The 23498-nt window shown below is 37.5% G+C and overlaps 5 protein-coding genes across 6 annotated transcripts; 3 read left to right on the plus strand and 2 right to left on the minus strand.

Annotated features, from left to right (window-relative positions):
• The first annotated feature begins 336 nt into the window (after nucleotides 1–336).
• LOC114187155 (phytochrome B-2) lies at nucleotides 337–7174 on the plus strand. The gene is made up of 4 exons (XM_028075303.2): nucleotides 337–2688; nucleotides 3426–4233; nucleotides 5660–5953; nucleotides 6465–7174. Exons 1-4 carry the CDS (start codon nucleotides 612–614, stop codon nucleotides 6679–6681), a joined length of 3396 nt encoding a protein of 1131 aa, XP_027931104.2. The 5' UTR covers nucleotides 337–611; the 3' UTR covers nucleotides 6682–7174.
• Nucleotides 7175–7987: 813 nt separating this feature from the next.
• Nucleotides 7988–12995, plus strand: LOC114187156 (uncharacterized). Of its 2 annotated transcripts, none has more exons than XM_028075304.2 (13): nucleotides 7988–8425; nucleotides 8548–8962; nucleotides 9039–9663; nucleotides 9949–9989; nucleotides 10181–10249; nucleotides 10615–10715; nucleotides 10839–10917; nucleotides 11199–11297; nucleotides 11424–11492; nucleotides 11589–11638; nucleotides 11759–11840; nucleotides 12167–12261; nucleotides 12422–12995. In XM_028075304.2, the coding sequence occupies exons 1-13, from the start codon at nucleotides 8163–8165 to the stop codon at nucleotides 12552–12554; spliced, it is 2121 nt and encodes a 706-aa protein (XP_027931105.2). In that variant the 5' UTR covers nucleotides 7988–8162; the 3' UTR covers nucleotides 12555–12995. The 2 variants fall into 2 exon arrangements, with proteins under 2 accessions (XP_027931105.2, XP_085531330.1); XM_085675204.1 differs by having other exon boundaries at nucleotides 8583–8962.
• A 1077-nt stretch (nucleotides 12996–14072) lies between these two features.
• LOC114187157 (DNA-binding enhancer protein-like protein) lies at nucleotides 14073–17231 on the minus strand. Its single transcript, XM_028075305.2, has 3 exons — nucleotides 16941–17231; nucleotides 14568–14634; nucleotides 14073–14483 (listed from the first exon to the last, which is right to left on the minus strand). The coding sequence occupies exons 1-3, from the start codon at nucleotides 17123–17125 to the stop codon at nucleotides 14403–14405; spliced, it is 333 nt and encodes a 110-aa protein (XP_027931106.1). The 5' UTR covers nucleotides 17126–17231; the 3' UTR covers nucleotides 14073–14402.
• A 2742-nt stretch (nucleotides 17232–19973) lies between these two features.
• Nucleotides 19974–21031, plus strand: LOC114187596 (uncharacterized). The gene has a single exon (XM_028075881.2). The coding sequence runs from the start codon at nucleotides 20051–20053 to the stop codon at nucleotides 20873–20875; it is 825 nt and encodes a 274-aa protein (XP_027931682.2). The 5' UTR covers nucleotides 19974–20050; the 3' UTR covers nucleotides 20876–21031.
• A 688-nt stretch (nucleotides 21032–21719) lies between these two features.
• Nucleotides 21720–23272, minus strand: LOC114186702 (Pectin lyase-like superfamily protein). Its single transcript, XM_028074676.2, has 5 exons — nucleotides 22963–23272; nucleotides 22694–22856; nucleotides 22402–22608; nucleotides 22068–22315; nucleotides 21720–21981 (listed from the first exon to the last, which is right to left on the minus strand). The coding sequence occupies exons 1-5, from the start codon at nucleotides 23220–23222 to the stop codon at nucleotides 21828–21830; spliced, it is 1032 nt and encodes a 343-aa protein (XP_027930477.1). The 5' UTR covers nucleotides 23223–23272; the 3' UTR covers nucleotides 21720–21827.
• Between the last annotated feature and the right edge of the window lie 226 nt (nucleotides 23273–23498).

Below are 23498 nucleotides of genomic sequence, written 5' to 3' on the forward strand. Positions count from 1 at the left end.
TTCGCACGACCCAACCTCTGCCACAAGAAATTCCACAAAACCAAAACAGGAAAAAAAAAATAGTAAGATTTTTTAGAAAAAAGAACAAAAAAGTAACTCTACACAATTACTTTATGCAACAGTAACGTGACATGTTTGACCTTTGACCCTGCGTTTGCTCAGAATTACTTAAAATGAAGGTGTTATGAAGGAGTTAAGAAGATAATAGCATTGATTAATGAAGAATATTATAATTTAATCAGTTTTAAATTTTGTGATGGTTTTCATTTAATGTATAAAGTTAACTTTAGTTTCAGACCACAAAGAGGCATGCTATCGAGCAATCGCATCGCGTCGCGTGCACGAGAAACGCCAAACAGCAAAAGCAGCGTTACTTTGCGAAATTGCTGAAGCTGCCACTGTCACTCTGAGCTTCTTCTTCTTCTCTCTTTTATTTATTTATTTTTATCTTATTTTCACTATGGCTTGAGGTCTCACTCACTCACTGTCTTTTGTTTTGAGAGTTTCACTTCACACACCAAACATAACCTTATGAGAAAAAATAATTAAGAAAAAGAGGAAAAAGAAAAGAAGTGATAGAGGCAAAATTTCCGTGCGCGGTGTCGACTTCAATGGCTTCAGCAAGCGGAGCAGAGAACTCGTCGGTTCCGCCGCAGCCACAAATTCACAATTCGAGAACGAAGCTGAGCCAACACAACATGGATTCCATGAGCAAAGCCATCGCGCAGTACACGGAGGACGCGCGGCTGCACGCGGTGTTCGAGCAGTCCGGCGAGTCGGGGAGGTCATTCGACTACTCCCAATCGGTTCGCCTCACGGCGGAATCGGTGCCGGAGCAGCAGATAACGGCGTATCTCCTCAAAATCCAGCGCGGCGGCTTTATCCAGCCGTTCGGCTGCATGATCGCCGTCGACGAGCCCTCCTTCCGTATCCTGGCGTACTCAGAGAACGCGCGCGATATGCTCGGCATTACGCCGCAGTCCGTTCCCTCTATCGACGACAAGGTCGACGCCTTCGCGCTAGGCGCGGACGTCCGCACGCTATTCACTCAGTCCAGCGCGCTTCTCCTCGAGAAGGCCTTCGCCGCGCGTGAAATTAGCCTCATGAACCCTATCTGGATCCATTCGCGAACCTCCGGTAAGCCTTTTTATGGCATCCTTCACCGGATTGACGTCGGAATCGTCATCGATTTGGAGCCCGCGCGCACGGAGGACCCAGCGCTTTCTATCGCCGGTGCCGTTCAGTCGCAGAAGCTCGCCGTGCGCGCAATTTCGCAGTTGCAGTCTCTCCCCGGCGGTGATGTTAAGCTTCTGTGTGACACTGTTGTTGAGAGTGTTAGGGAATTGACAAGGTACGATAGGGTTATGGTTTATAAGTTTCACGAGGATGAGCATGGGGAGGTTGTTGCCGAGAGTAAGAGGCCTGATTTGGAGCCTTACATTGGTTTGCATTATCCCGCCACTGATATTCCTCAGGCTTCTAGGTTTTTGTTTAAGCAGAATAGGGTTAGGATGATTGTGGATTGTCATGCTTCTGCTGTGAGGGTGGTCCAGGATGAGGCTCTTGTGCAGCCTCTCTGTTTGGTTGGGTCCACGCTCAGGGCACCCCATGGTTGTCATGCGCAGTACATGGCTAACATGGGGTCTATTGCGTCTTTGGTCATGGCTGTTATTATTAATGGAAATGATGAGGAAGGTGTTGGTGGCCGGAGTCCGATGAGGCTTTGGGGGCTTGTTGTTTGTCATCACACTTCTGCCAGGTGTATTCCCTTTCCCTTGAGGTATGCTTGTGAGTTTCTCATGCAGGCCTTTGGGCTGCAGTTAAACATGGAGCTTCAGTTGGCCGCGCAATCGTTGGAGAAACGGGTTTTGAGGACGCAGACTCTGTTGTGTGATATGCTTCTTAGGGACTCGCCTACTGGCATTGTTACTCAGAGTCCTAGTATTATGGACTTGGTGAAGTGTGATGGGGCTGCTCTTTACTACCAAGGGAACTATTATCCGTTGGGTGTGACTCCAACCGAGGCTCAGATAAGGGATATTATTGAGTGGTTGTTGGCCTTCCATGGAGATTCGACTGGTTTGAGTACTGATAGTCTTGCTGATGCTGGGTATCCTGGTGCTGCCTTGCTCGGGGATGCGGTTTGTGGGATGGCAGTTGCTTATATCACGGAGAAGGATTTTCTTTTCTGGTTCAGGTCGCACACGGGAAAAGAGATCAAGTGGGGTGGTGCAAAACATCATCCCGAGGACAAGGATGATGGGCAGAGAATGCATCCCCGTTCTTCTTTCAAGGCATTTTTAGAAGTGGTGAAAAGCCGTAGCTTGCCATGGGAGAATGCGGAAATGGATGCAATTCACTCGTTGCAGCTTATTTTACGCGACTCGTTTAGAGATACTGAGCATAACAATTCTAAGGCTGTTGTGGATCCCCGTGTGGCAGAACTAGAGTTGCAAGGGGTTGATGAACTAAGTTCTGTGGCGAGAGAGATGGTTAGATTGATAGAAACAGCCACCGCTCCTATATTCGCGGTTGATATTGATGGCCACATAAATGGTTGGAATGCAAAGGTTTCAGAATTGACAGGACTTGCTGTTGAGGAGGCTATGGGGAAGTCCTTGGTTCATGATCTTGTGTTTAAGGAGTCTGAAGAAACTGTGGATAAGCTTCTTTCTCGTGCTTTAAAAGGTGCTGTTTCTAATACTCTGCCTTTCTGGTCCATTTATTGGGTATGTTAGATAATTAGGTTGCAGAACTCTGTACCATTTGGGAGAGCATGCCAATCTAACCATTTTTGTTTGGCAAAGTTGTATTGTAAACATGATAGCCTGAGTTTTAGCGGGTGCTCATATACTTAACGGTATTCAGCAGCACCCCAAAAGTAATACTTCATATTACGGTAATAACTAACATTTCTTTTCCAAATATTCAATCACGAACTATCCGTTGTTCTGCACAATTTACACTTAATGGTTCATTTATTAGAATTTCAATAAAAACTGCAACCTAGGGTAGGCGTAAAATTCAACTGTGTAACAATGCAAAGCTTCTTAAAGGGAAAACGAAGAAAATATTTACAGTCCAATCCAGTGTCGTCCTATTTTGGTTATCAGTCTGTCATTTGGGATTTAGGTTATGCTTCGTTTGTGTAAGGGGCTACTTTGGGAAGGTGTAGATTCTGGAAAGAAATTCTTTACTCTTGCTTGATATAAAAAAAAAGGTAAGATGTTTTAGAAAATAAAATGTACTCAATTTCACATTTCCACATTCCTACTTTCTACTACTGATTGAAGCAGAATGTATTTCAATGAGCTTAGAAGTAAACTGTTACCTGTTCCTATGAGCTACATCTAGTTTGGCTTTAGGAGAAATGAGGTATTCAGAATTGGTTGTACAATGACATAACTTGAATTTAATTAGTACAGGTGAAGAAGATAAGAATGTTGAGATAAAAATGAAGACGTTTCGCCCAGAACATCAAAATAAGGCAGTTTTTGTTGTGGTGAATGCTTGCTCCAGCAGGGATTATACAAATAATATAGTTGGAGTGTGCTTTGTTGGTCAGGATGTTACTGGTCAAAAAATTGTGATGGACAAATTTATCAACATACAAGGTGACTACAAGGCTATTGTGCACAGTCCAAATCCTTTGATCCCTCCTATTTTTGCATCGGACGATAATGCATGTTGCTTAGAGTGGAACACTGCCATGGAAAAGCTTACAGGTTGGGGCCGTGGGGATGTCATTGGGAAAATGTTAGTGGGAGAGGTTTTTGGTAGTTGCTGTCCGTTGAAGGGTTCAGATTCAATTACAAAGTTTATGATTGTCTTACACAATGCACTTGGTGGACAAGATACAGACAAATTCCCTTTTTCATTTCTTGATCGGCATGGAAAATACATACAAACTGTCCTGACTGCAAATAAGAGAGTTAACATGGATGGTCAGATCATTGGGGCTTTTTGCTTTTTGCAAATTGTGAGTCCTGAACTTCAACAGGCTCTGAAGGCACAGAGACAACAAGAGAAAACTTCCTTTGCTAGGATGAAAGAGTTAGCTTATATTAGTCAAGGAGTGAAGAATCCTTTAAGTGGTATACGCTTTACGAACTCTCTTTTGGAGGCTACAGGCTTGACCGATGAGCAAAAGCAGTTTCTTGAGACTAGTGCTGCCTGTGAGAAGCAAATGTTAAAGATAATACGCGACATTGATCTTGAAAGCATCGAGGATGGGTAAGTTTTCTAAGTAATCCTTTAAAAGCTTTTGGTTGTCTTGAAAAAAATATAAAGAGTAACACAATTTTGCTTTATAAATCCAACATCCTCACGTCAAAGCTTGCAATGTGCTGAATTAGATGCTAACAATCAAAGCTGAATCGTTCTGAAATGTGATTGCTTAATTTTCAGAACAAATGGTGTTTAGACACGGGTTAGGGACCAAGTTAGTCCTAATGTTGAATATTGTTGGTCCACAGTACTGTAACTAAAATGTCAATAGGCCTGTTTGGATTATATTTTTTCATGATTACTCCGGTAAGAGAAAAATAAGAAAAAACAAAATTAATTTCTCTATAAACTAAAACTAATACTAAAATTAGCTTACTAGGAAAAAGTAAGATTTTGAAGAAGGTAATAGGAAATCAGTTTTATAAATTAGTTCATAATTTTAAATATAAAGAAGTTTATTTCATCTCTTTTATATATCCCCTTTGAAAGACCCGACAGGACTATGTACTTTGATAAATCTTTTCTGTTTTCAATTATTTTTATAGGAAACAACATAAATGATTAAAAAACAGGTTAAATATGCTTTTATTTTCAAGAAAATAAATGTTTTAATTGTGATGCCTATAATTATTTTTCTTTGTTTTTAATCTTATTAGATCATTATTATTTAAATTCTTTTTGATTTTCATCCTTCCAAATTTTAAATCATTAATGTTTATCTCTAGCATTCATTTCAAAATGTAAACTTTGTTTTAAGAATCATGGAAAAAAAATTAGAGGCGTCAGACACTATATCCCATGCACCAGGATGCCAAATGAGATGCTCTCTTAACATTTTGATTAATATGACTAGATTGTATATATATTGAAAACAATGATTTCCAATTTTAGAGAGATAAAAAGTGAAGAATCCTTTATTGTCGGAATGAAACTCAAAACTCCTGTATTATTCAAGGAGTAAAAATATATTAGTCTTAAAAGTTGTTTTCGAGTTAACTTTGACCATATCTGTGTTTTACCAATATGCTTTGAAGTTTTCAATTCTTGCTTTCGTCTGGTAACGTGAAGCAACATCTTGTAGTTTGTGAATACTCTCTATTACATGTTCATCAATGATGTATATCAACTTCATTTGTCTTCTATGACGGTGAAAATAGATTACGTCAGACAACAAAGCACATGTTTGTCATGTAAACATATTCACTACCTTCTCACTAGGATGTGCAAATATGGGGAATTGGCATCTGTCAATATCAATAATTAGTTCTATCTCCATATACCATACTTTGTCAGTTGGTTGATACTTTCATTTCATGTTTTGCTGTCTTAGTTTCCTTTAGTATGCTTACTTGCTTTAATATCCCTATAAACTTACTGTATCGCTTTTATTTGGAGAAAGTCAATATCATGTTTTGTTTTCCTTTTGGGTTAGGTCCCTGGAGCTTGAAAAGGGGGAATTCTTGCTTGGGAGTGTCATAAATGCAGTTGTTAGCCAAGTAATGTTACTGTTAAGAGAAAGAACGTTACAGTTGATTCGTGATATTCCAGAAGAAATCAAGACATTGGCTGTTTATGGTGATCAATTGAGGATTCAACAAGTGTTGGCTGATTTCTTATTGAATATAGTGCGCTATGCACCATCTCCAGATGGTTGGGTAGAGATTCATGTACATCCAAGAATAAAACAAATATCGGATGGGCTCACTCTTCTCCATGCTGAATTTAGGTACTGTGGTGTGTTCATGCTGTTATTTTCATTATTTTTGTTTTCAAGTAAGTGTTTGCACATGATAAGCAACACCTCAACTAAATGTTTACAGGAGCCTCAACCCAATCTCAATATGACTTCAATAATTGAATTTTTTGACCTTGGTAGATTGATATCTTATAATCTTAGTTTCCCATTTGAACTAACTAACAATCTGACAAGTAATTTGTGGGTTACTGAAAAAAAAAAAAATCCCTATGCTTTTTGACTTCCCTTTTGTTCTGTTGTCATTCCACATAATTTCTTGGGAAAGAGATTTCGGAGAAGAAGAAAACAATGTTCTTATCCAAGAGGAAAAAAAATAAAAAGTGCAAATACTGGTATTAGCTAAATACTTACCGAAGCAAGCAACTTATAAATTAGTACTGACCTTATGGTGCTTTTCCATATATTCAATTTTTACTTGGCTATTATTATTTTCGAGTGGATAGTATTTAATCGACTGTGTGGTATTTTTTGTTTTGTGAAGAATGGTATGTCCCGGTGAAGGTCTTCCTCCTGAACTGATTCAAGACATGTTCAATAACAGTCGGTGGGTGAGTCAAGAAGGTTTAGGGTTGAGCATGAGCAGGAAGATTCTAAAGGTAATGAACGGAGAAGTCCAGTATATCAGGGAAGCTGAACGGTGCTACTTTTTCATTCTTCTTGAACTCCCTGTGACGCGGAAAAACTCTAAAAAGGGTTAAACAGGTATTCTGTAGCTGTAAGATTAAACAAAAAGCCCTGCCCCTGCCTCTGCCCCTGATGCTGACCGTTAGATAGTTTGTTGTCGTAAGTTATGCTCTCACCTAACAAGGCAACATATGGGACAAGAATCTGAACAAGCTAATTGGACTGTTGCACTCTGACAATACTTGTTCGGTACAGCAAGAGTGGCTTCTTGTTATGTAGCTAAAGTAACCTAAGTCTTACTGATAAAGTTATGGCAGAGTGGATGAAATGCTGTGTCGCCAATGTGCACAACTTCATGGACAAGTGAGTCTCCTGTGAAATTTTTCAAGCAAAATGCTTAGATCATTAGCGGCTGCAGTAAACTCCAATCTGTTGTTGGATTGAACTGCATCATCATCATCTCCTGCATTGTAGTAACTGCTTACACCGAATGAGTTTCAAACCGAATGAGTTTCAAAGTCTGCAAATAATTGTAAAATTACAGTCTCCCACAAGGGTTGCCCCCTACGTGTTGCTTTCCAACTTTCCACTTTTTTTTTTTTTTTTCATCATTGCATGTAAATCCCTTCCTACTCCATAATAAAAGCTGGGTTATTTATCCTGTATTTTTGGAAATTTCGTGTGAGCTAGCTTTTCTTTAATAAAATAGAATGTGCACCTATCTATCTTTATTATCTAAACTTTTGTTTCTGGCGCTGCTTCAGGAATTTATTTTATTTCAGGATACATGTCTTGTTTGGATCATTTGAGAGTAAAAAAAGGAAAGGAAAAAATGATTAAGAGAGTAGAAAAAGGGTTTGTTTGGATGGAAGAATTATAAATAAAAATTTGTAATAAATTTTATTTAAACTTAGTTGTATATTAATATATTTATAAAATAATTTATAAAATAAAATTTAAAAATGATTTTATGTAAAAAAAATTAAAAATCTAAATTAAAGTTAGAATAATTTTTAACTAAAATAAAAATTGTCATATCAATCTAATAAATAAAAAAATATACTTCAGAATAAAACTATATTGAAATAAATCATCAAAGTTTAAATTAATTAATTTTTGTTTTATTTATTACTTTTTATGTTTTTCATTTTAATTATGTATTTTTTTAATATAAAAAATATATTAATAAAATATTAAATTTATCTTTTTTGTTACTATTTTAATTATTCGTTTTATTAAATTATAATATAATATATTTGTGAATATTTAATAGTTATTTATGTTTATATATTTAAATAATTTATTATGTTACAGTATTATTTTTGTAATAGATTTGAAGAGATTAATTGTAAGTACCATGATGATTTTTTTGCCTAACACAAGAAGCGAAAGAAGCAAAACTGCAACAGATAAAAGAGGTTGTGTTGTTTTGTCTGTTGACTCTTGATAGTTGCAAACCGCTTGTTTATGTGTTGTTCTTCTTTCTTAAACCCTGAGTATCAAGTTTATCAACCCTCACTCCTTTTGTAGCATTTCCAGAGTAAGAATTGCAGAAATGGGAACCCCAGAAGAAGAAGGTGAAGAAAGGCTTCTCAGAAAGATAGAACGTCTAGAAGCTGGTCACGCTCTCCTCAAGCAAGAAATGTCCAACTTCCAGCTCCTCCAAAACCACAGGTCTCATTCGAGGTTTGGTGCTGCTACGTCTAACCAACCCTCTTCTTCTTCCCTGCATCAAAATGGAAACAAGTATCTCAACATCTTGCAGTCAATGGGCCACTCTGTTCATGTTTTGGATCTTCAATGTCGCGTCATGTACTGGTGAGTGCTTATTTTTATACCTCGCCAACTGCGGTCATGTGGGGTGTTTGTTTTAGCAGCATATCTGGACAAAAAGTTGTTTTTTTTTTTATTTGTGGGGTTGTATGATCATCATTTTGCAGGAACCCTAGTGCTGAGAATCTGTATGGCTATGCAGCAGAAGAGGTTCTTGGGCGGGATGGGATTGAGATGCTTGTGGATCCCAGGGATTTTGGTTTGGCCAATGATGTGTTCAACCATGTAAAAATGGGAGAGAGTTGGAGAGGCCAGTTCCCTGTTAAGAATAAGAAAGGCGATAGGTTCTATGCCGTGTCAACCAATACACCCTTCTATGATGAAGATGGAAGCTTGGTTGGGGTTATTTGTGTCTCCTGTGATTCACGGCCCTTTCTTGAATCCAGAATTCCCTTTCTAGGAGCAGAGAGTGCAGAACCTGTATCGAGTTCCAATGGTCGTAGGAGTAGCATTTCAGATAAACTTGGCCTTGACTCTCAGCAGCCACTTCAAGTTGCTCTGGCTTCGAGAATTTCAAATTTGGTTAGTTTTGTGCCTTTTGTGTTTTTGTGTTTGTGTATAGTTTAGCATGTCTTGATGTTTCTAACTGGTAAATCAGGCTTCAAAGGTGAGTAACAAAGTTAAGTCTAGAATCAGGACAGGAGAATTTAGTGTCAATCGTGAAGGTGGGAGCGTAGAAAGTCGTCATTCTGAGCATAGTTTGTCGGACTGTGCTGTTTCTGATCAGAGAGAAGATGGAAATTCCAGTGGAGCTAGCACACCCAGAGGAGATGTGCTAAAATCTCCTTTTGGTGCATTTTCTCCTGCTGAAGAGAAATCCCAAGGGAAAACCATGAGGGACTCCAGTGATCAGAGTGAAGGAAAACCTATTCACAAGATCATAACTTCTAAGGCTGAAACATGGATCCAAAAGAAATCATTGTCATGGCCTTGGAAAGCAAACAATCAGGAAGGATCTGACCAAGAGAATGAGTTGATTAATCAGAAGAATCTGTCTTCTGGGTTGAAGCCAGAAAGCCAGGCAGGCGAAAGCAATGGACCTGTTAATAACGAGGCTTCAGGATCCTGGTCCTCGTTTGTTAATGTTAACAGCACAAGTAGTACCAGCAGCTGCGGAAGTGGTAGTAGTTCTGCTGCCAATAATAAAGTGGATGTTGACTCCGATTGCTTGGATTATGAAATTTTGTGGGAGGACTTGACAGTTGGAGAACAAATTGGGCAAGGTAACTCATGTTCTTTACTAAGGTGGCATGCTTAAGAAAATAAGTATTTCTCTTTTGACAATATCCATGCATCAATCGAAATACATGCATTTGTTAATAATCCTGATATATCTATCTTTATACAGAATTTCTACTTTAGAAAGTTGTTTGCTTCTTTATTAGTCTTTTCACCTTAATTTGATGCACTTGTGAAACCAAAAATATATAGTGATCAGTAGTTATTGTCCATTGGCATGCTATATCAGTTTGAGTTTTTCTATTTACCTTTCTGTTGTTGGTTTGCAGGTTCTTGTGGAACTGTTTATCATGCTCTATGGTATGGATCGGTACGTTCTTTTCTCTTCCTGTAATTTCTGTTTTAAATTTCATCATGCTTAACATGTTTAAGTTTTTTGTTTACGTTACACTATTGGTTATGTTGCAACTCAAATTACTGTCGTTTAAAATCCTTTTTAAAGTGTTCAATTGAAATTTAGTTTGTGCATCATCAGACAAAAATATATTCATGTTTCTGCAGGATGTTGCTGTCAAGGTTTTCTCAAAGCAAGAATATTCAGATGATGTGCTACTGTCCTTCAGACAAGAGGTAATTTACTTGTTATGTTGGGAAATGAAAAATGAGCTAAAGTTTATCCATATGATGAAGTCAGCTTGTGTATAAAAGAATGCTATGATCACCCATACGTAGGAGAGAAAATTTGATTACACCATAATAGACTATCTTCTCTGGATTTTACACACAATGAGATCATCTTTATTAGATTTGGAAAACCTGATATACGAGACTTGACTGATTTGAATCAGTTGAGGAATAACCCCTTAACTATGCAGATTGATAACACTTTACTTTCAATCAAATTAATTACAAAATTCCTTACTTCCAGCGACTAATTGAAGGTCCCTTAAAATAATGTTGTATACCATTGATCTGACAATGTATTATGGAATCAGGTGTCTGTCATGAAAAGACTTCGTCATCCAAATATTATTCTATTTATGGGGGCTGTGACTTCACCTCAACATTTATGCATCGTGACAGAGTTTCTCCCACGGTTTGTCATGTGCTCTATTTCTGATTTATTCAGTATCATGAGCATTCTGATTCAATTTGTTGTGTCACATAATGTTGATTTGTGCTGATAATTGTTGCATCCATTTATGTTTTATCTATTCAGGGGAAGCTTATTTCGATTGCTTCAAAGAAACACATCCAAACTAGAGCGGAGACGGAGAGTTCATATGGCCGTAGATATTGTGAGTACTTAAAAGCAGTATTATGTACAACACCTCTTCCTGTATTGATGTATCTTCTTTGTTTTAAGTAATTACATTTTATTCTTCTGATGCTGATGTTTGGTGAGGAATAGCAGCATGTTCATTTTTGTTTCCCTATTTTTCTTTTTCAATATTATCAATCATTTCAGACATCTATTGGAGCAATACTAGTAGATTTTGACATCAACTTCAATTGTTATCCTAGAAAGGATCTCTATCACTGTGATTGAAGCAATGGTGTATGCTTACTCTTTCTATAGGCACGAGGTGTAAATTATCTTCATCATTGCAACCCCCCTATCATTCATCGAGATTTGAAGTCTTCAAATATTCTAGTTGATAAGAATTGGACTGTGAAGGTTTCCTTACTTATCTTTTTACTTTCTTTATGCTTGGTTGTATTCATTCAGTTGAGGGCTTAAGAAATTACGGCTTATTTCTGTTCTTATTTAGCCAGGCCATCCTAATTTTTGTTCGCAAAACAGGTTGGTGATTTTGGGCTTTCCCGTCTTAAACATGAAACTTATCTCACTACTAAGACAGGAAAAGGCACGGTAGGCTCTCATTTGTGATTTAAGGTTTAAGATTTAGGGTTTAGGGTTCGGTATCGAAAGTGTTTATGATTCTCCGCTTTTCATTCTGCTTTGTAGCCTCAATGGATGGCACCAGAAGTTCTTCGTAATGAACTGTCAGATGAGAAGTAAGTGTGCTTTAAGCTCTCTATTGTTCTCTGTTTTTGTCTCTCTCCCTCTCTCCTTCTCTCATATTCTTACCATAATCCCACTTTGTAATGTTTTTTGCTGCTTCATTGGACCATTAGGTCTGATGTTTACAGCTTTGGGGTGATATTATGGGAACTCACAACCGAAAAGATCCCTTGGGATACTCTCAACCCAATGCAGGTATAGTTTCAATGTGTACATGAACCATGAAAGTTTATGAAAGTGAACATATACAAAACTTGATGTGATAGTTAAAAACTGCTATTTTCTCAGTGAAAGATTTAACATTGTTATATTTATTATTCCACTAAATCTAGTGCTTGTTGATAAACCATTTTACCATAGTATTCGAATTAGGTCTTTGAACTTTGAATTCATTCATGTTGACACTAGTCTAGTTTTTAATTTACAAAATAATCTTAGAAGACAACAGTGAGTAACAGTTTTCACTGTCTACTCATGCCCAGTGAGTCAATATATGAACAGTTTCACTAGGATTCTTGTAGGTTATTGGAGCTGTAGGGTTTATGAACCATCGACTAGAAATTCCAGAAGATGTTGATCCACAGTGGGCTTCTATAATTGAGAGCTGCTTGCACAGGTGTGCATCTTTTCTACTCTGTCATACGTATTTTTAATTTCTTCCCTGATAAAACTATTATCAAAATTTCGAAAAAATCAGATGCTATTGCACTATTTCAGAAATGGAGATTATTTCGTTGTAGAGAATGCTAACTTTTTACATTGTTCATTAACACCAGTGATCCAGCTTGCCGACCAACATTCCAGGAACTGGTGGAAAGGCTTAGAGAACTGCAGAGACAATATGCAATTCAATTTCAGGCAGCTCGATCTGCTGAGGAAGCCACTCAAAAGGAGTTCTCTAGCAAATAGCCACAATCTTTGACCTTCTTTCTTCTTTATCTCTACAAGCTGCTGCATAAGGAACTTTTGGCATATATAATGCAGAACAATCCTCATGAGTAAACCTGTGGGTACAAATACCTCGTTTTGGAGTCTGGCAGCGTTGTTGCTTCATCAGTTTTTGTCCAGTTATCATCATACAAGTAGGAAAATGATTACCGAACTATTTTTAGTCATTTGATGTTTCCTTGATGGCATCTTGGAAGTTCTTAAACTTGGTAGTAGTGCTTTATATGCTTGAAGTCTTGTGGATAGGTTTGTATTTGATATGGAAAATGATTGTATTTTATAGTTGTATAGAAAGTCTGGGAGAAAAAAGAAACATTGTAGGAAGTAGCAGGGAAATGAGAGAAAATAGTGGAAAGCAATAATTTTAGAAATTTATTGATTATGTTGAAGTACCACTCTCTACGTCTCATGCGAGTTTGTTTGACCAAAATGGCCACAATAAAAATTAGAATGCAATATCAATTTATTTAACATGAGACCCAATTTGCTTGATGGATTAAACTATATATTTCATAATGTTTGACTGCAATGTTCATCTTCCAAGAAAACAACCTACTTCATATTCTTCAAACGTTAATTCTTCAGAGATACTGGTCCGACTATACAATTGTATACGAATGTTCAAATATTAGATTAAAAATTCACTCATAATTATACTTTTTCTTGTAGAAATTATACCAAGTATAATTGCTAACATGACTACTATAAAAAAAATACAGTGCATCATATTTTAATAATAATATTAAAATTTATAATTTGAGTGCATTTAAATAAAAATTCTAATTAAACATACAGCCTTGACTTTATTCTGTCCCATGGCTGAGTTTATTTTACGAGTGGAAATGTGACGCTACGAATAAAATCACGTGAAAAGGATAACAAAGGAGGCACATCCAACTTTCTAAAGCAATTCATAGGATGTCTCAATCCTTTTTGTTTCTTATGCCAACGATCATTACGGATCAATTTTAAACATCAGCAGGAAAACCTAACCTTCGAATTGAAAATTACCTTTATGATGAAAAATAATTAAAAAATATGCGGCATGAATTCTCAATGTAAGAAAAAAAAAAAATAACTGGCCCCTAATCTGAATCACTACCATTACCGATGCATCGGCCTTTTGTTAATTTACAACGCCAGTTGAATGAATATGGTTTGAAACTTTATTACACAAAGCGGAAAAAAGTGGTTTACAAACAAAAAATGGGATGGCAATAACTCTGAAGACATTATTATGGTGTATGGACAGTGAAAGGAAAGGTACCATAGAATGGGGGACCGTGGCACTGAAAGGAGCCAGTAACATAATTTATCGGAATCTTAATGAATAAGCAAAAAGTCACAGAATGTGGACACTGCCATCCCATCACTGTCCATTTCAAGAAACAATGGCAAAAATCTGAAATGTAGCTTTATCAATTTGAATGTAACAATCATAACAGAAGATGCCTTTCGCACAAGCATTACACACCACAATTTCACAAGAGCACATAAAAGCAAGGCTCTTTTTTCCATTTGATTTGAACAAATCACATGCGGGGCTTCAACTTGACAAAACTATCTGCTTAACGAGCTAGCATGTGTATGAGACACGTGGAGGTCTTCATGAAGGACTTCTCCATTAGATAATGGATACTTTTATAGCACAGAAAAGTTTAGGGAGAGGACTCAGTTAATCAACAATACATTTATGATTTCTGAATGAATTAGGTCAGAATACCGTTGAGATTCAATTTAAATTAAAAACAATATAAGCTGGTGCATAGTAATTTTCTGAAGCATTGACCCTTGTTCATTATAACGTCTCTAATGAAGCAAGTGCCGAATGGCAGCAACCGCATCACCTTTGTGCTCCCGCAAAGTTCTTTCCGCAACCTTTTTGTCCAACTGATTGAAACAATAATAAAAGTATTGTCAATCCATTGGAATAAAAGTTTCTAGATAGATTGATGAACAATCTGATGAAGTTACCTCTAGCTCATTAGCAATTATATCAACATCCGCTGCATTTATCTTAACAGCAGCTAATTCTTTCTCCCTGTGATTGGATCAAAATATATACTACAGTTAAGAGATTGATGTTATACAGATTATCAATGCAGGATTAGGCAAGAGGGAATGGAGAATTAAACATACAGCTTTTTAGTTTTTTTTATCATTATTCAGGCTGAGTCTTTCAGGTATAAGAAAGTATACATATTCTTCTCCAGTCAATCTTTAAAAGCATCGAAATTCAAAATTATGCTGGTCCTTCTAAATGCAGTAAGTTTGCTAATGTGACATATTAAGTCACACGCCAAGATACCACCTTGTTCTCAACTTGACATGATAGGCTATACATGACATGTCACGTCAGCTAATAAATCTTAGTTTAGGGCCCTCATTTTTTATTTTGATGTTTTTAGGGACTGGACTTAAACTCTTCCACACTCTATTTCTGTTAGTAATGCAATTTGATATTTCAATATATGTACAAGAATAATAGAAAGATATAAAATAGTATAAAGTGATGGAAAGCTTAGGCTAATGAACATTAGTAAGCAGCTACAAGTATCCATCCATCATAATGCAGGTGAAATATAAAACTAGGAACCACATGACTCCTAATACTTTAACACTTCTAGTGTTAAAGAGACCATCAGGGTTGTTTTGTCACAAATCACAGTGCCATCTGAAGAAGGGGGTGGGGGGTATACTAACTGAAAATTCAAGGGTAAATTTCAACCGTGCACCTATTCGTTTTTTATTGATCATTGGGATTTGACGTTGCATTAACGAGGAGAACACCCATTTACAAGGCTAATAAGTGTTGTCAAATAGTGGCCATAGCATAATAATACCAGAATTTCAGCAGTTTGTCACCAAATGTTAACACCATAGTGAGCTTATACTGCAGCCTACGGCTTTTGACATGCTCATTTTGGTGGTCATGGAAAAAAAGGCATTGAATTTTTTTGTCAAAAAAGAATGACGAGTCTTGACTGTTCAAAAATCGTTTATTGTGTTTTCAACAAAATGGACCTGAATAACCTCCACACACAAGCTAAGTTGAATGACCTCTCCACTTCTATATTATAAAACCAAACAACGATGAAGACTGTATCTAGTGAACAAACCATCAAATTTTGTCATGAAACCTCTCTGTTCCTTTCTACGCTTCTTTGTTTCACTCTATTGTCTTTCCTCTCCGCCTCTTTTCCATTACTCTATTCTATTTGAGTCCTTGTTCTCTATGGTCATCATTGCCTCTTTGTTTGATTATTTTTGTTCACTCCTTTTTTCATTTGACTCCAGGGTCCTCACTTTGATATAGTGCTTCTCAATTGTATGTTACATGTCAGTACTTTTAATAAAGGAAACTAATGATGAGGACCATCAAACTTCAAGGCCAGTAACAGGACTGATCAAAGGTGGAAACATTGTCAATCTTTGGAAGAAAACGACACAAACACTTTTGGGTATTATTTCGATGGGAAAAAATTACAAGCTGGACGGATCACCAGTGCAAATATAATGAATAAGAAGGGCAACGTTGTTGGAGTGTCAAATAAGCTCCATATAAGCAACAAAGATGCATACACACCTAATGCCTTAAGATTTAAGTTGGGTGAAGTTTTTAGTTCATTTGAAAAAAATCCAAACTTAGCATAGTTACTAGAATCTTACTATTCATGATTTGAATCCCACAACTTGATACAATTCAACTACCCACGTGTTTGTATCATGAGATGTATCTCAAAAATGACTTCTATGTTTCAAGACAAGAATGAATCTATATGCAATTTTGTATCGTCTATACAAATCACACAATCCAGCTTTCATTTTTCTTTTTTACTTTCCTTCCACCAATTCTCACGGAAAAGTTTGGAAAGTCGTATAAGCTAAAATTGTTAAAAGGAACAGAAATTGAAGGAGCAACTTCTGAACTTATTCTATTTCAGTAATCCACTAATTTATTCGTCACTCACTCATTTAATGCATCTGACAATTTCATCGCTACATATATCCATACTTCTAAGATGAAAGCTTCACAAGCTCATACACCAAATAATTTGGCTTTATAAGACGCAAGGTTAAGTTGCTTTAATTTCTACTTTATAATCATTACATTGAACATCATACGTCATCTACAAGATATATTTCAAGTAACAACCTTGGGAACATTACAACACCATCACTTAGTTCTACTTTCTACGAATCTGACCCTAAGTTACTGATACTCTAGAGTAATAAGTTACAATCATAATCCCCTAGGCCACATGTAGTATACATTATAATGCATGAACACAAAGCAGGCATCGATTTTAGATGCATAGCAAGTATTGAGAATGAAGATGAGGTGACCTGATGCGCATGGCATTGCGATCAGCTTCGGCAGAAGCAGCGATGGAAGCCATTGCCTCCTGAACGCGAGTAGAATCCAATTGGCGATCCTCGACGCGGTCAGTGAGCTTGTCCAAGGCTTTGCTCTGTTGCTGTAAGTCCTTCGAGTCCACCACCATCTCCACTCCCTCCTCTCCACCCTCCATTGTTGCTCCAAACCCTAACACCACCCTTCTCTTCTTCCCTTTCCTCTTCTCAGGGACAAAATTCAAAGTCTCCACAATTGGAACAATGTCGCTGCTCCTTCTTCCCTGATTGTAATCATCGCCCTAAGACCCATGGGCTTCCACCTAAGGACCTTTACAACTAGGCCCTTGTTATTCGAACGCCCTTGTTTTCCTATTGCACCCCCGAATGTTTTACGAAAAGACTAATTTGCCCTCAAAAAACTCTCCATGTTAGAATCGTCATTCAAATCTTAATTTACTTTGTCCTAGGAAACTAATCCTTGATAGATCTAAATTGCGTTAGTGCTTTTTTATTTTATGTTAGACTTAATTTCCATTATTGAATGCCTTTTAGTTGGTAAAAAATTATAGTACATATAAATTCTGCAATTGTTATTGTAATGACAAAAAAGCTATTATACATTTAGATTTCTGATTAAATATTGACGTAACCTTTTTAAATGTATGAATTGTTCACTCTTCAGTCATCAGTGTAGAAAGGGCTTTCTGCCCCGGTTATTTTCCACATTTTGTCTCGGGTCTGGAACCGAGGCATATTGGGGCGAGGCCAAAAGGTACATCTTTTGGCCTCGGTTATCACCCGAGGCCATAGACCCAGTTTTTTGTCTCGGTCTTGGTAAGAACCGAGACATATTCCTTTACTCGTTAATTCTGCAAGCTGGTCCATAATCAAATCTGATTCTCTGCAAATTGGAAGTTCTGAAGGAGTTCGTCTGCCATTGTTCTCATTCAATTTCGACACTGAGGTCTTCTCGCACACCAGAACAAACTCAGAAAAAACAAAAATACACATCTATGAATTCAAAGCAAACACAAAAAATTAAATGCTTAAACGAAGATACCTCCCAGAAACCAAAAACCAATAAAAAACACATTCAAAATCATACAACAGGGCATTCACTTCCCATCTCATTATTCAAAAAAATGCAGATGAACCTGTCCAAACAATACCAACAGTACCTATCAGAAGCTAGGGTTCAGGTGGAGGTTCACCAAAAATGGCAGAGGCAGGATGTCCAGCGCTCACGCTGCCAAACCAGTTCGGTGAGGAGTGGTGGTGGATGCCAGAGGCTGTGAATGGCAACGAGCGCAGCTTGCCGGTGATAGAAAAGTGCGGCGGCTCAGGGGCAAATCAAAACCCCTATTCGACGAGGTTTGGCGCGGACGCTGGAGCGCATGGTGGTGGCCACGGCGGCGGGAGGTAACCTAGACTGACGAGGGTTTGGCGCGGACGCTGTGGGTTGCGCTTTTGGTGTAAGAAAGTGGTGCTCCCCTCGAGTTAGTGTCGTCGTCGACCCCGTGTCCGCAACATCGCTCGCGCAAGGCACCAGGTGGAGGAGCTCCTCGGTGGCGCCTGACTTGCTGAGGAGGACGAAGGGGCGGAATTTTGAACAGAGGCGCTGCTGGCGCGGGGACTTGAACAGAGGCTGTGACGCGGGGAGGAAGAAGGGTTCGCGAATTTCGAACCCTAAATAAACCATATGGCTTCGGTTGTTAGAGGAACCGAAGCCATTGACCCCCTTTTGGCATCGGATCTTCTTGGACCGAGGCCTATACCCCTCTTTGGCACCGGTTTTGAGCGAACCGGGGCCTATACCCTCTTTGGCTTCGGGTATTTGGAGAACCGAGGCCTAAAACTTGGCTCTAATTGCAAAAATGTCATCGCGCCATTATATGCTTCGGTTCCTAGCCAACCGAAACATATAAGGCGAGATAAAATGGACATTCTGCACTAGTGAGTAGTGGTATATATATATAATTTTAATAGAGGCAATATCATACAAAGAATAAAAATATAAAAAACTAACAATTATTACACTCTAAACCAGTATAAAACATAAAGTTAATTTGACAATATTTTTTCTTATGTTATGATTCTTACAAATTTATCTTATATCTGCAGAAAACATTATCTAATAACATGTATTCATGCATGGCTGTAGCAAACTAATATACGTCAGATTTATACAATTGTAACGGAATGATTACAGCCATATATTTTCTATTTAAACTACATTTTTTGTGCTGTAGATTGTCCATATTAAACTGAATGAATTATTTTCCTACAAAAAAGAAGAAGAAATCAGCAAATACTTAATGGGCCAGAGTATGAAAAAATTGCACTAAACTAGTGAAAATCTCGCCATCACCACCCTTATTTTTTTTAACAGATATACAAAGAGATCTTAGTTTAGCTTGGACAAATTGCGAAAAAATTAAACAAAAATAGTAAATTTAATTTGAAGTGATAATTTCCACTGGAAAAGGGTTAAGCAGCTGCGTTTGCTGCCATTTTTTGAGCTCATCAACTGATACTTTATTTATGAACGAAAGTCAAGGATGGATAAAGAGCCACTAATTTTCATCCACTTTAAGATAAATTGTCGGCAGTTAAATTTGTTATTAGTAATCTCATCGTATCTGGAAATGTACCACCATTGTAAAAGCCATTGTGGAATCTGTGTGAAGAGTCAACTACTACCTAATAAAAAGTTATCGGTAACCAGAGAAAAATATACAATGACGCAAGGCATTGGTAAATTTTGCATGATTAAAAAACTTATACTTAACAGTTTAAAATATATTATGAGATGTAAAGTTTTTTATAAAGGTATGTTGATGGAAAATGTATTATATTATTAGCGAAAAAGGAATGGAATGGAAAAATGTGGTTGTCGATTTTCCAAAAGTGTTTGAATGTTTTGGGCAAGTGATGGATGGTAGTACCACGGATATGAGAGTGAAAGAGAGATCTGAACTACGTGAATTAATGGCACGCGCTGTGGCTTCCACTATAAATACTGCTTCCTGCTGGCTTTCAAATCGCAAGCGGCACAAACATTTCTAATTTGAGTTTGTGTGAGTGATAGTTCAGAGATCGATATGGATAAATTACGTAAGAGTGTTGGAACACTTAGTTTGTTCATTTTGCTTGTCATAGTGACAGCTGAATGTAGAAAAATCAAAGATGATGAATTGCCTGGAGGCTTTGAAGGTGGTGGTTTTGGCGATGGTGAAGGTGGGCCTGGTGGTGGCATAGGAGGAGTAGTTGGTGGAGATGACGGGGCAGAAGGTGGTGCTGGTGGAGGCGGTAAAGGAGGACATGAAGTTGCAGGCGGTGGAGTTGGAGGAGGTGCTGGAGGAGACCCAGGAAGTGGATCTGGTGGTGTTGGAGGTGGAGTTGGTAATGGCGATGGCGTTGGAGGTGGTATGGGAAGTGGTGTTGGAGGTGGAGTTGGTAATGGCGGCGGCGTTGGAGGTGGACACAAAGGTGGAGTTGGAGGGGGTGGAGCCGGGGGCGGTGCCGTTGGTGGTAAAGGAGGAGGTGTAGTAGGAGTTGGTGCTGGTGGGGGTTTAGGAGGAGGTAGTGGTGCTGGAGGTGCCGGAGGAGAAGCTGGCCATGGACATGGTGGTGGTGTTGGAGGAGGAAGTGGTAGGGTTGGAGGAGATGGTGGAGCTGGTGGTGCCCCAGGCGGCGATGGAGGTGTTGGCGGCGTTGGAGGAGGAGGTGATGCTGGTGGGGGCTCATCAGGAGGTGGTGCTGATGGAGGCTCAGGTGTGGGAGGAGGAGCTGGTGGTGGCATTGGAGGAGGAAGTGGTGGAGGCTGTGAAGGAGAAGCTGAAGGTGGTGCTGGTTGGGACTTTGGAGGCATTGGAGTTGGTAGTGGTCATGCAGGTAGCGACGGAGAAATTGGTGGTGGGTATTAATCATGCATGGATGTAGCATGCAATAATATATAGTAGTATATTAATTAAATAAATTACTGAATTTTGTGATATGATGCTCATCCATGTATGGATGCAAATAAATATAGATAGTGCTATAATTAGCGAAATATATTTGAGTTTATAATTTGAGTGACACATATATTTAGCCTTGTTAATAAATTTGTTTAATCTATATTAATTAGGAGCTAGGAATGGTACTTTTCTTTCTGGAAAAGTGATTTTCGAAGAAATATAATAATTACAAAATAAATTTCAGTATCTATAAAAAACCAAAATAGGAGATGTAAAACTGAGTGTGAAATGGTAATAAAAATAAATGTGATGTAAAAATATCGGTATCTAATATTTTAAGAGATAAATATATTTTTGCTCTTAAGTGAAAATTGAAACTTTAGATAAATTTAATTTTTTATTTTTTATCATAAATTTAGTATTTTTAATTAAATTATGTTAAGTTTATTTGATAATATGATAACATTAAAATAAAAATGCGTATCAATCGCTCACATGTTAACTAATTTTGTTAAAATAACTAAATACACACATTTTTAAAGTTAAAAAATTAAATTGGACTAAAATTTTGAAGATGAATTAATTTTAATTTTTAATAAAATTTAAAGAAAAAAAAACATATTTAATCCATATTTTAGTTTTAACACATACAAATTTTATATACTTATGAAAAGACTTTCTCAAAACTCCTATAAAGATGATCAACATAAAAATTTATTATTAGTTAGTTATGATGGAGAATATATCATTCTTAATTCATTTTTTAAAAACAACACCATTTTGATTAAACTAACACAATATTTTGACTAAATTTGTATAATTATGAATTAAATCTAAATAAATAATATCAAAAATGGTTTATGCTAATATTACATGTATCAAGCGCGTGTATGATAAAATGTTTTGCGAATTAAGAGGGTTACAACCATACTGGCAACCAATTTTTGCCATCAATATAATCAATAGATAAAAATTGCTCAACGTCTTTCTTAGTTAGCTGCATCGACCAAGGAGCACGTCCCTCCCTCACAGCACCAGGTCCACGGCAATTGTACTCCCCATGGACTATGTTTCTACAGTTTCCATTAATTACCACAATTAATCAATATTCTAATCAACAAATATAATTAATTAAGCTAAATGGATGAGTTTTTCTTACTTTGTGCTACCAGAATGGCTCCAATTGGTCCACCCCGCAGGGACAATGGTCTTGGACAGATATGTCTCAGAAAAAATAACCCTAGAATAAGGACCCTTGGCCCTTCCTAGGTAAACTGCACCAGTGCCATAAACCATGCCTTTGATGAAGATATATCCATTCAGCTCTTCTGCATTTTCCCTATTATGAGCCGTGATTGAACCTTGAACCGTTAACCTTTTATCATCCACCACAAATATTTCAGGGTGCTGCATCAAAATCGATTTAATCACTGCATCGTTCAACGTTATATAACAAAAGCATGCATGGTACATGGTACATGGTACACACTTACATAGAAGATTGTTCTGGCACGACCAAATATGAAATCAATTGAGCCTTGAATGTAGCAATTAGCATAGTAGTGTCTACCTTTTTGATCAAACAGAGTGTTGTGAGTACTGTAAAATGAACAATGATAAAATGCTACTTTTTCTGCTGCCACATACACTGCCACCGATTGGTTTTGCGAGGTATAAGCACGCCCCGTAGGTGCCTCATTCTGCAATCAAAGGAACCACTCAACAATTTTACTTCTGATTACAACAACTGAATCGAAGTTTTAAGGATGTTTAACAAGAATTGACCTGGAAGCTAATCCCAAAGACAATGACGTCATGTGCTTCGATTCTGACGGTGGCAGAAGCCACGTTGTCTGTAGAGCTCTGAGACCAAGTTATGCCGGTTCTTCCTCGCCCATTCCCTCTCAGGAATATATAAGGCTTATTAGATCGTATGCGCACTTTTTCTCTTCACATTATCAAAATGAAAACAAAATTTAACGAGTTTATATTAATAATCTTTTGTTATGGCTAGGTTATAACAAGTGCGAGCAAAGAATATATAAATTTTTTACCTGTATACTCCTTTTCTGATATGAACAATTACCCACTGAGAATTATCTTCAGGAATGGAATCTATGGCAGCTTGTACACTTGTGAAATCCCCGTTGCCATTGATGTCTACTTTGATGGTACGATTAATTCCTAACTTTTGCGTCAACATAGGAGAGTCAGCGATAGTTTCTGCATGGTTGGTGGCAAGGGCAGAATGTGAGATGCAAAAAATGAGAATAGCAGAAAGAAGAAAAGAAGAAGATGAAGGAAGATTAGGCATGTCTTAAGGAAGAGAATGTGAAGTGGTGGCTTTTGTGTGAGGCATGAAGATGGGGAAATGGAAGGGTCTTATAGAGTGCCCACACCGTTCTTTAATTTTGGAGATAAACCTAAAATTCAGCGTTAGTGAATGAAGGGACACAATGCTTTTCAAGTAATATTGTCTATATATTACAGGACGTCCTTAACTTCCTTTAATGAATTTAGTTGCATAAGCCAAGTGGTTAGTTACTCAATAACCTATAATTATTCACGCATACATATTTATAATTTATGT

This window comes from Vigna unguiculata, chromosome 6 (genome assembly GCF_037176805.1).
Source record: "Vigna unguiculata cultivar grain cowpea cultivar isolate G323 ecotype 2 chromosome 6, ASM3717680v1, whole genome shotgun sequence".
Taxonomy (NCBI): domain Eukaryota; kingdom Viridiplantae; phylum Streptophyta; class Magnoliopsida; order Fabales; family Fabaceae; genus Vigna; species Vigna unguiculata.

What these genes read in the sequence shown, in the direction of transcription:
- LOC114187155 (XM_028075303.2), top strand. Translation starts at nt 612, where the DNA reads ATGGCTTCAGCAAGCGGAGCAGAGAACTCGTCGGTTCCGCCGCAGCCA. An exon ending in TCTTTCTCGTGCTTTAAAAG is followed by an intron (nt 2,689 to 3,425) that starts GTGCTGTTTCTA and finishes TAATTAGTACAG; the next exon opens with GTGAAGAAGATAAGAATGTT. An exon ending in CTTGAAAGCATCGAGGATGG is followed by an intron (nt 4,234 to 5,659) that starts GTAAGTTTTCTA and finishes CTTTTGGGTTAG; the next exon opens with GTCCCTGGAGCTTGAAAAGG.
- LOC114187156 (XM_028075304.2), top strand. Translation starts at nt 8,163, where the DNA reads ATGGGAACCCCAGAAGAAGAAGGTGAAGAAAGGCTTCTCAGAAAGATA. An exon ending in TTCATATGGCCGTAGATATT is followed by an intron (nt 10,918 to 11,198) that starts GTGAGTACTTAA and finishes CTCTTTCTATAG; the next exon opens with GCACGAGGTGTAAATTATCT. An exon ending in ATAAGAATTGGACTGTGAAG is followed by an intron (nt 11,298 to 11,423) that starts GTTTCCTTACTT and finishes TTCGCAAAACAG; the next exon opens with GTTGGTGATTTTGGGCTTTC.
- LOC114187157 (XM_028075305.2), bottom strand. Translation starts at nt 17,125, where the DNA reads ATGGAGGGTGGAGAGGAGGGAGTGGAGATGGTGGTGGACTCGAAGGAC. An exon ending in CGCAATGCCATGCGCATCAG is followed by an intron (nt 14,635 to 16,940) that starts GTCACCTCATCT and finishes ATCCAATCACAG; the next exon opens with GGAGAAAGAATTAGCTGCTG. An exon ending in TAATTGCTAATGAGCTAGAG is followed by an intron (nt 14,484 to 14,567) that starts GTAACTTCATCA and finishes TGTTTCAATCAG; the next exon opens with TTGGACAAAAAGGTTGCGGA.
- LOC114187596 (XM_028075881.2), top strand. Translation starts at nt 20,051, where the DNA reads ATGGATAAATTACGTAAGAGTGTTGGAACACTTAGTTTGTTCATTTTG.
- LOC114186702 (XM_028074676.2), bottom strand. Translation starts at nt 23,222, where the DNA reads ATGCCTAATCTTCCTTCATCTTCTTCTTTTCTTCTTTCTGCTATTCTC. An exon ending in ATCAGAAAAGGAGTATACAG is followed by an intron (nt 22,857 to 22,962) that starts GTAAAAAATTTA and finishes GATAATGTGAAG; the next exon opens with AGAAAAAGTGCGCATACGAT. An exon ending in TCTTTGGGATTAGCTTCCAG is followed by an intron (nt 22,609 to 22,693) that starts GTCAATTCTTGT and finishes CTTTGATTGCAG; the next exon opens with AATGAGGCACCTACGGGGCG.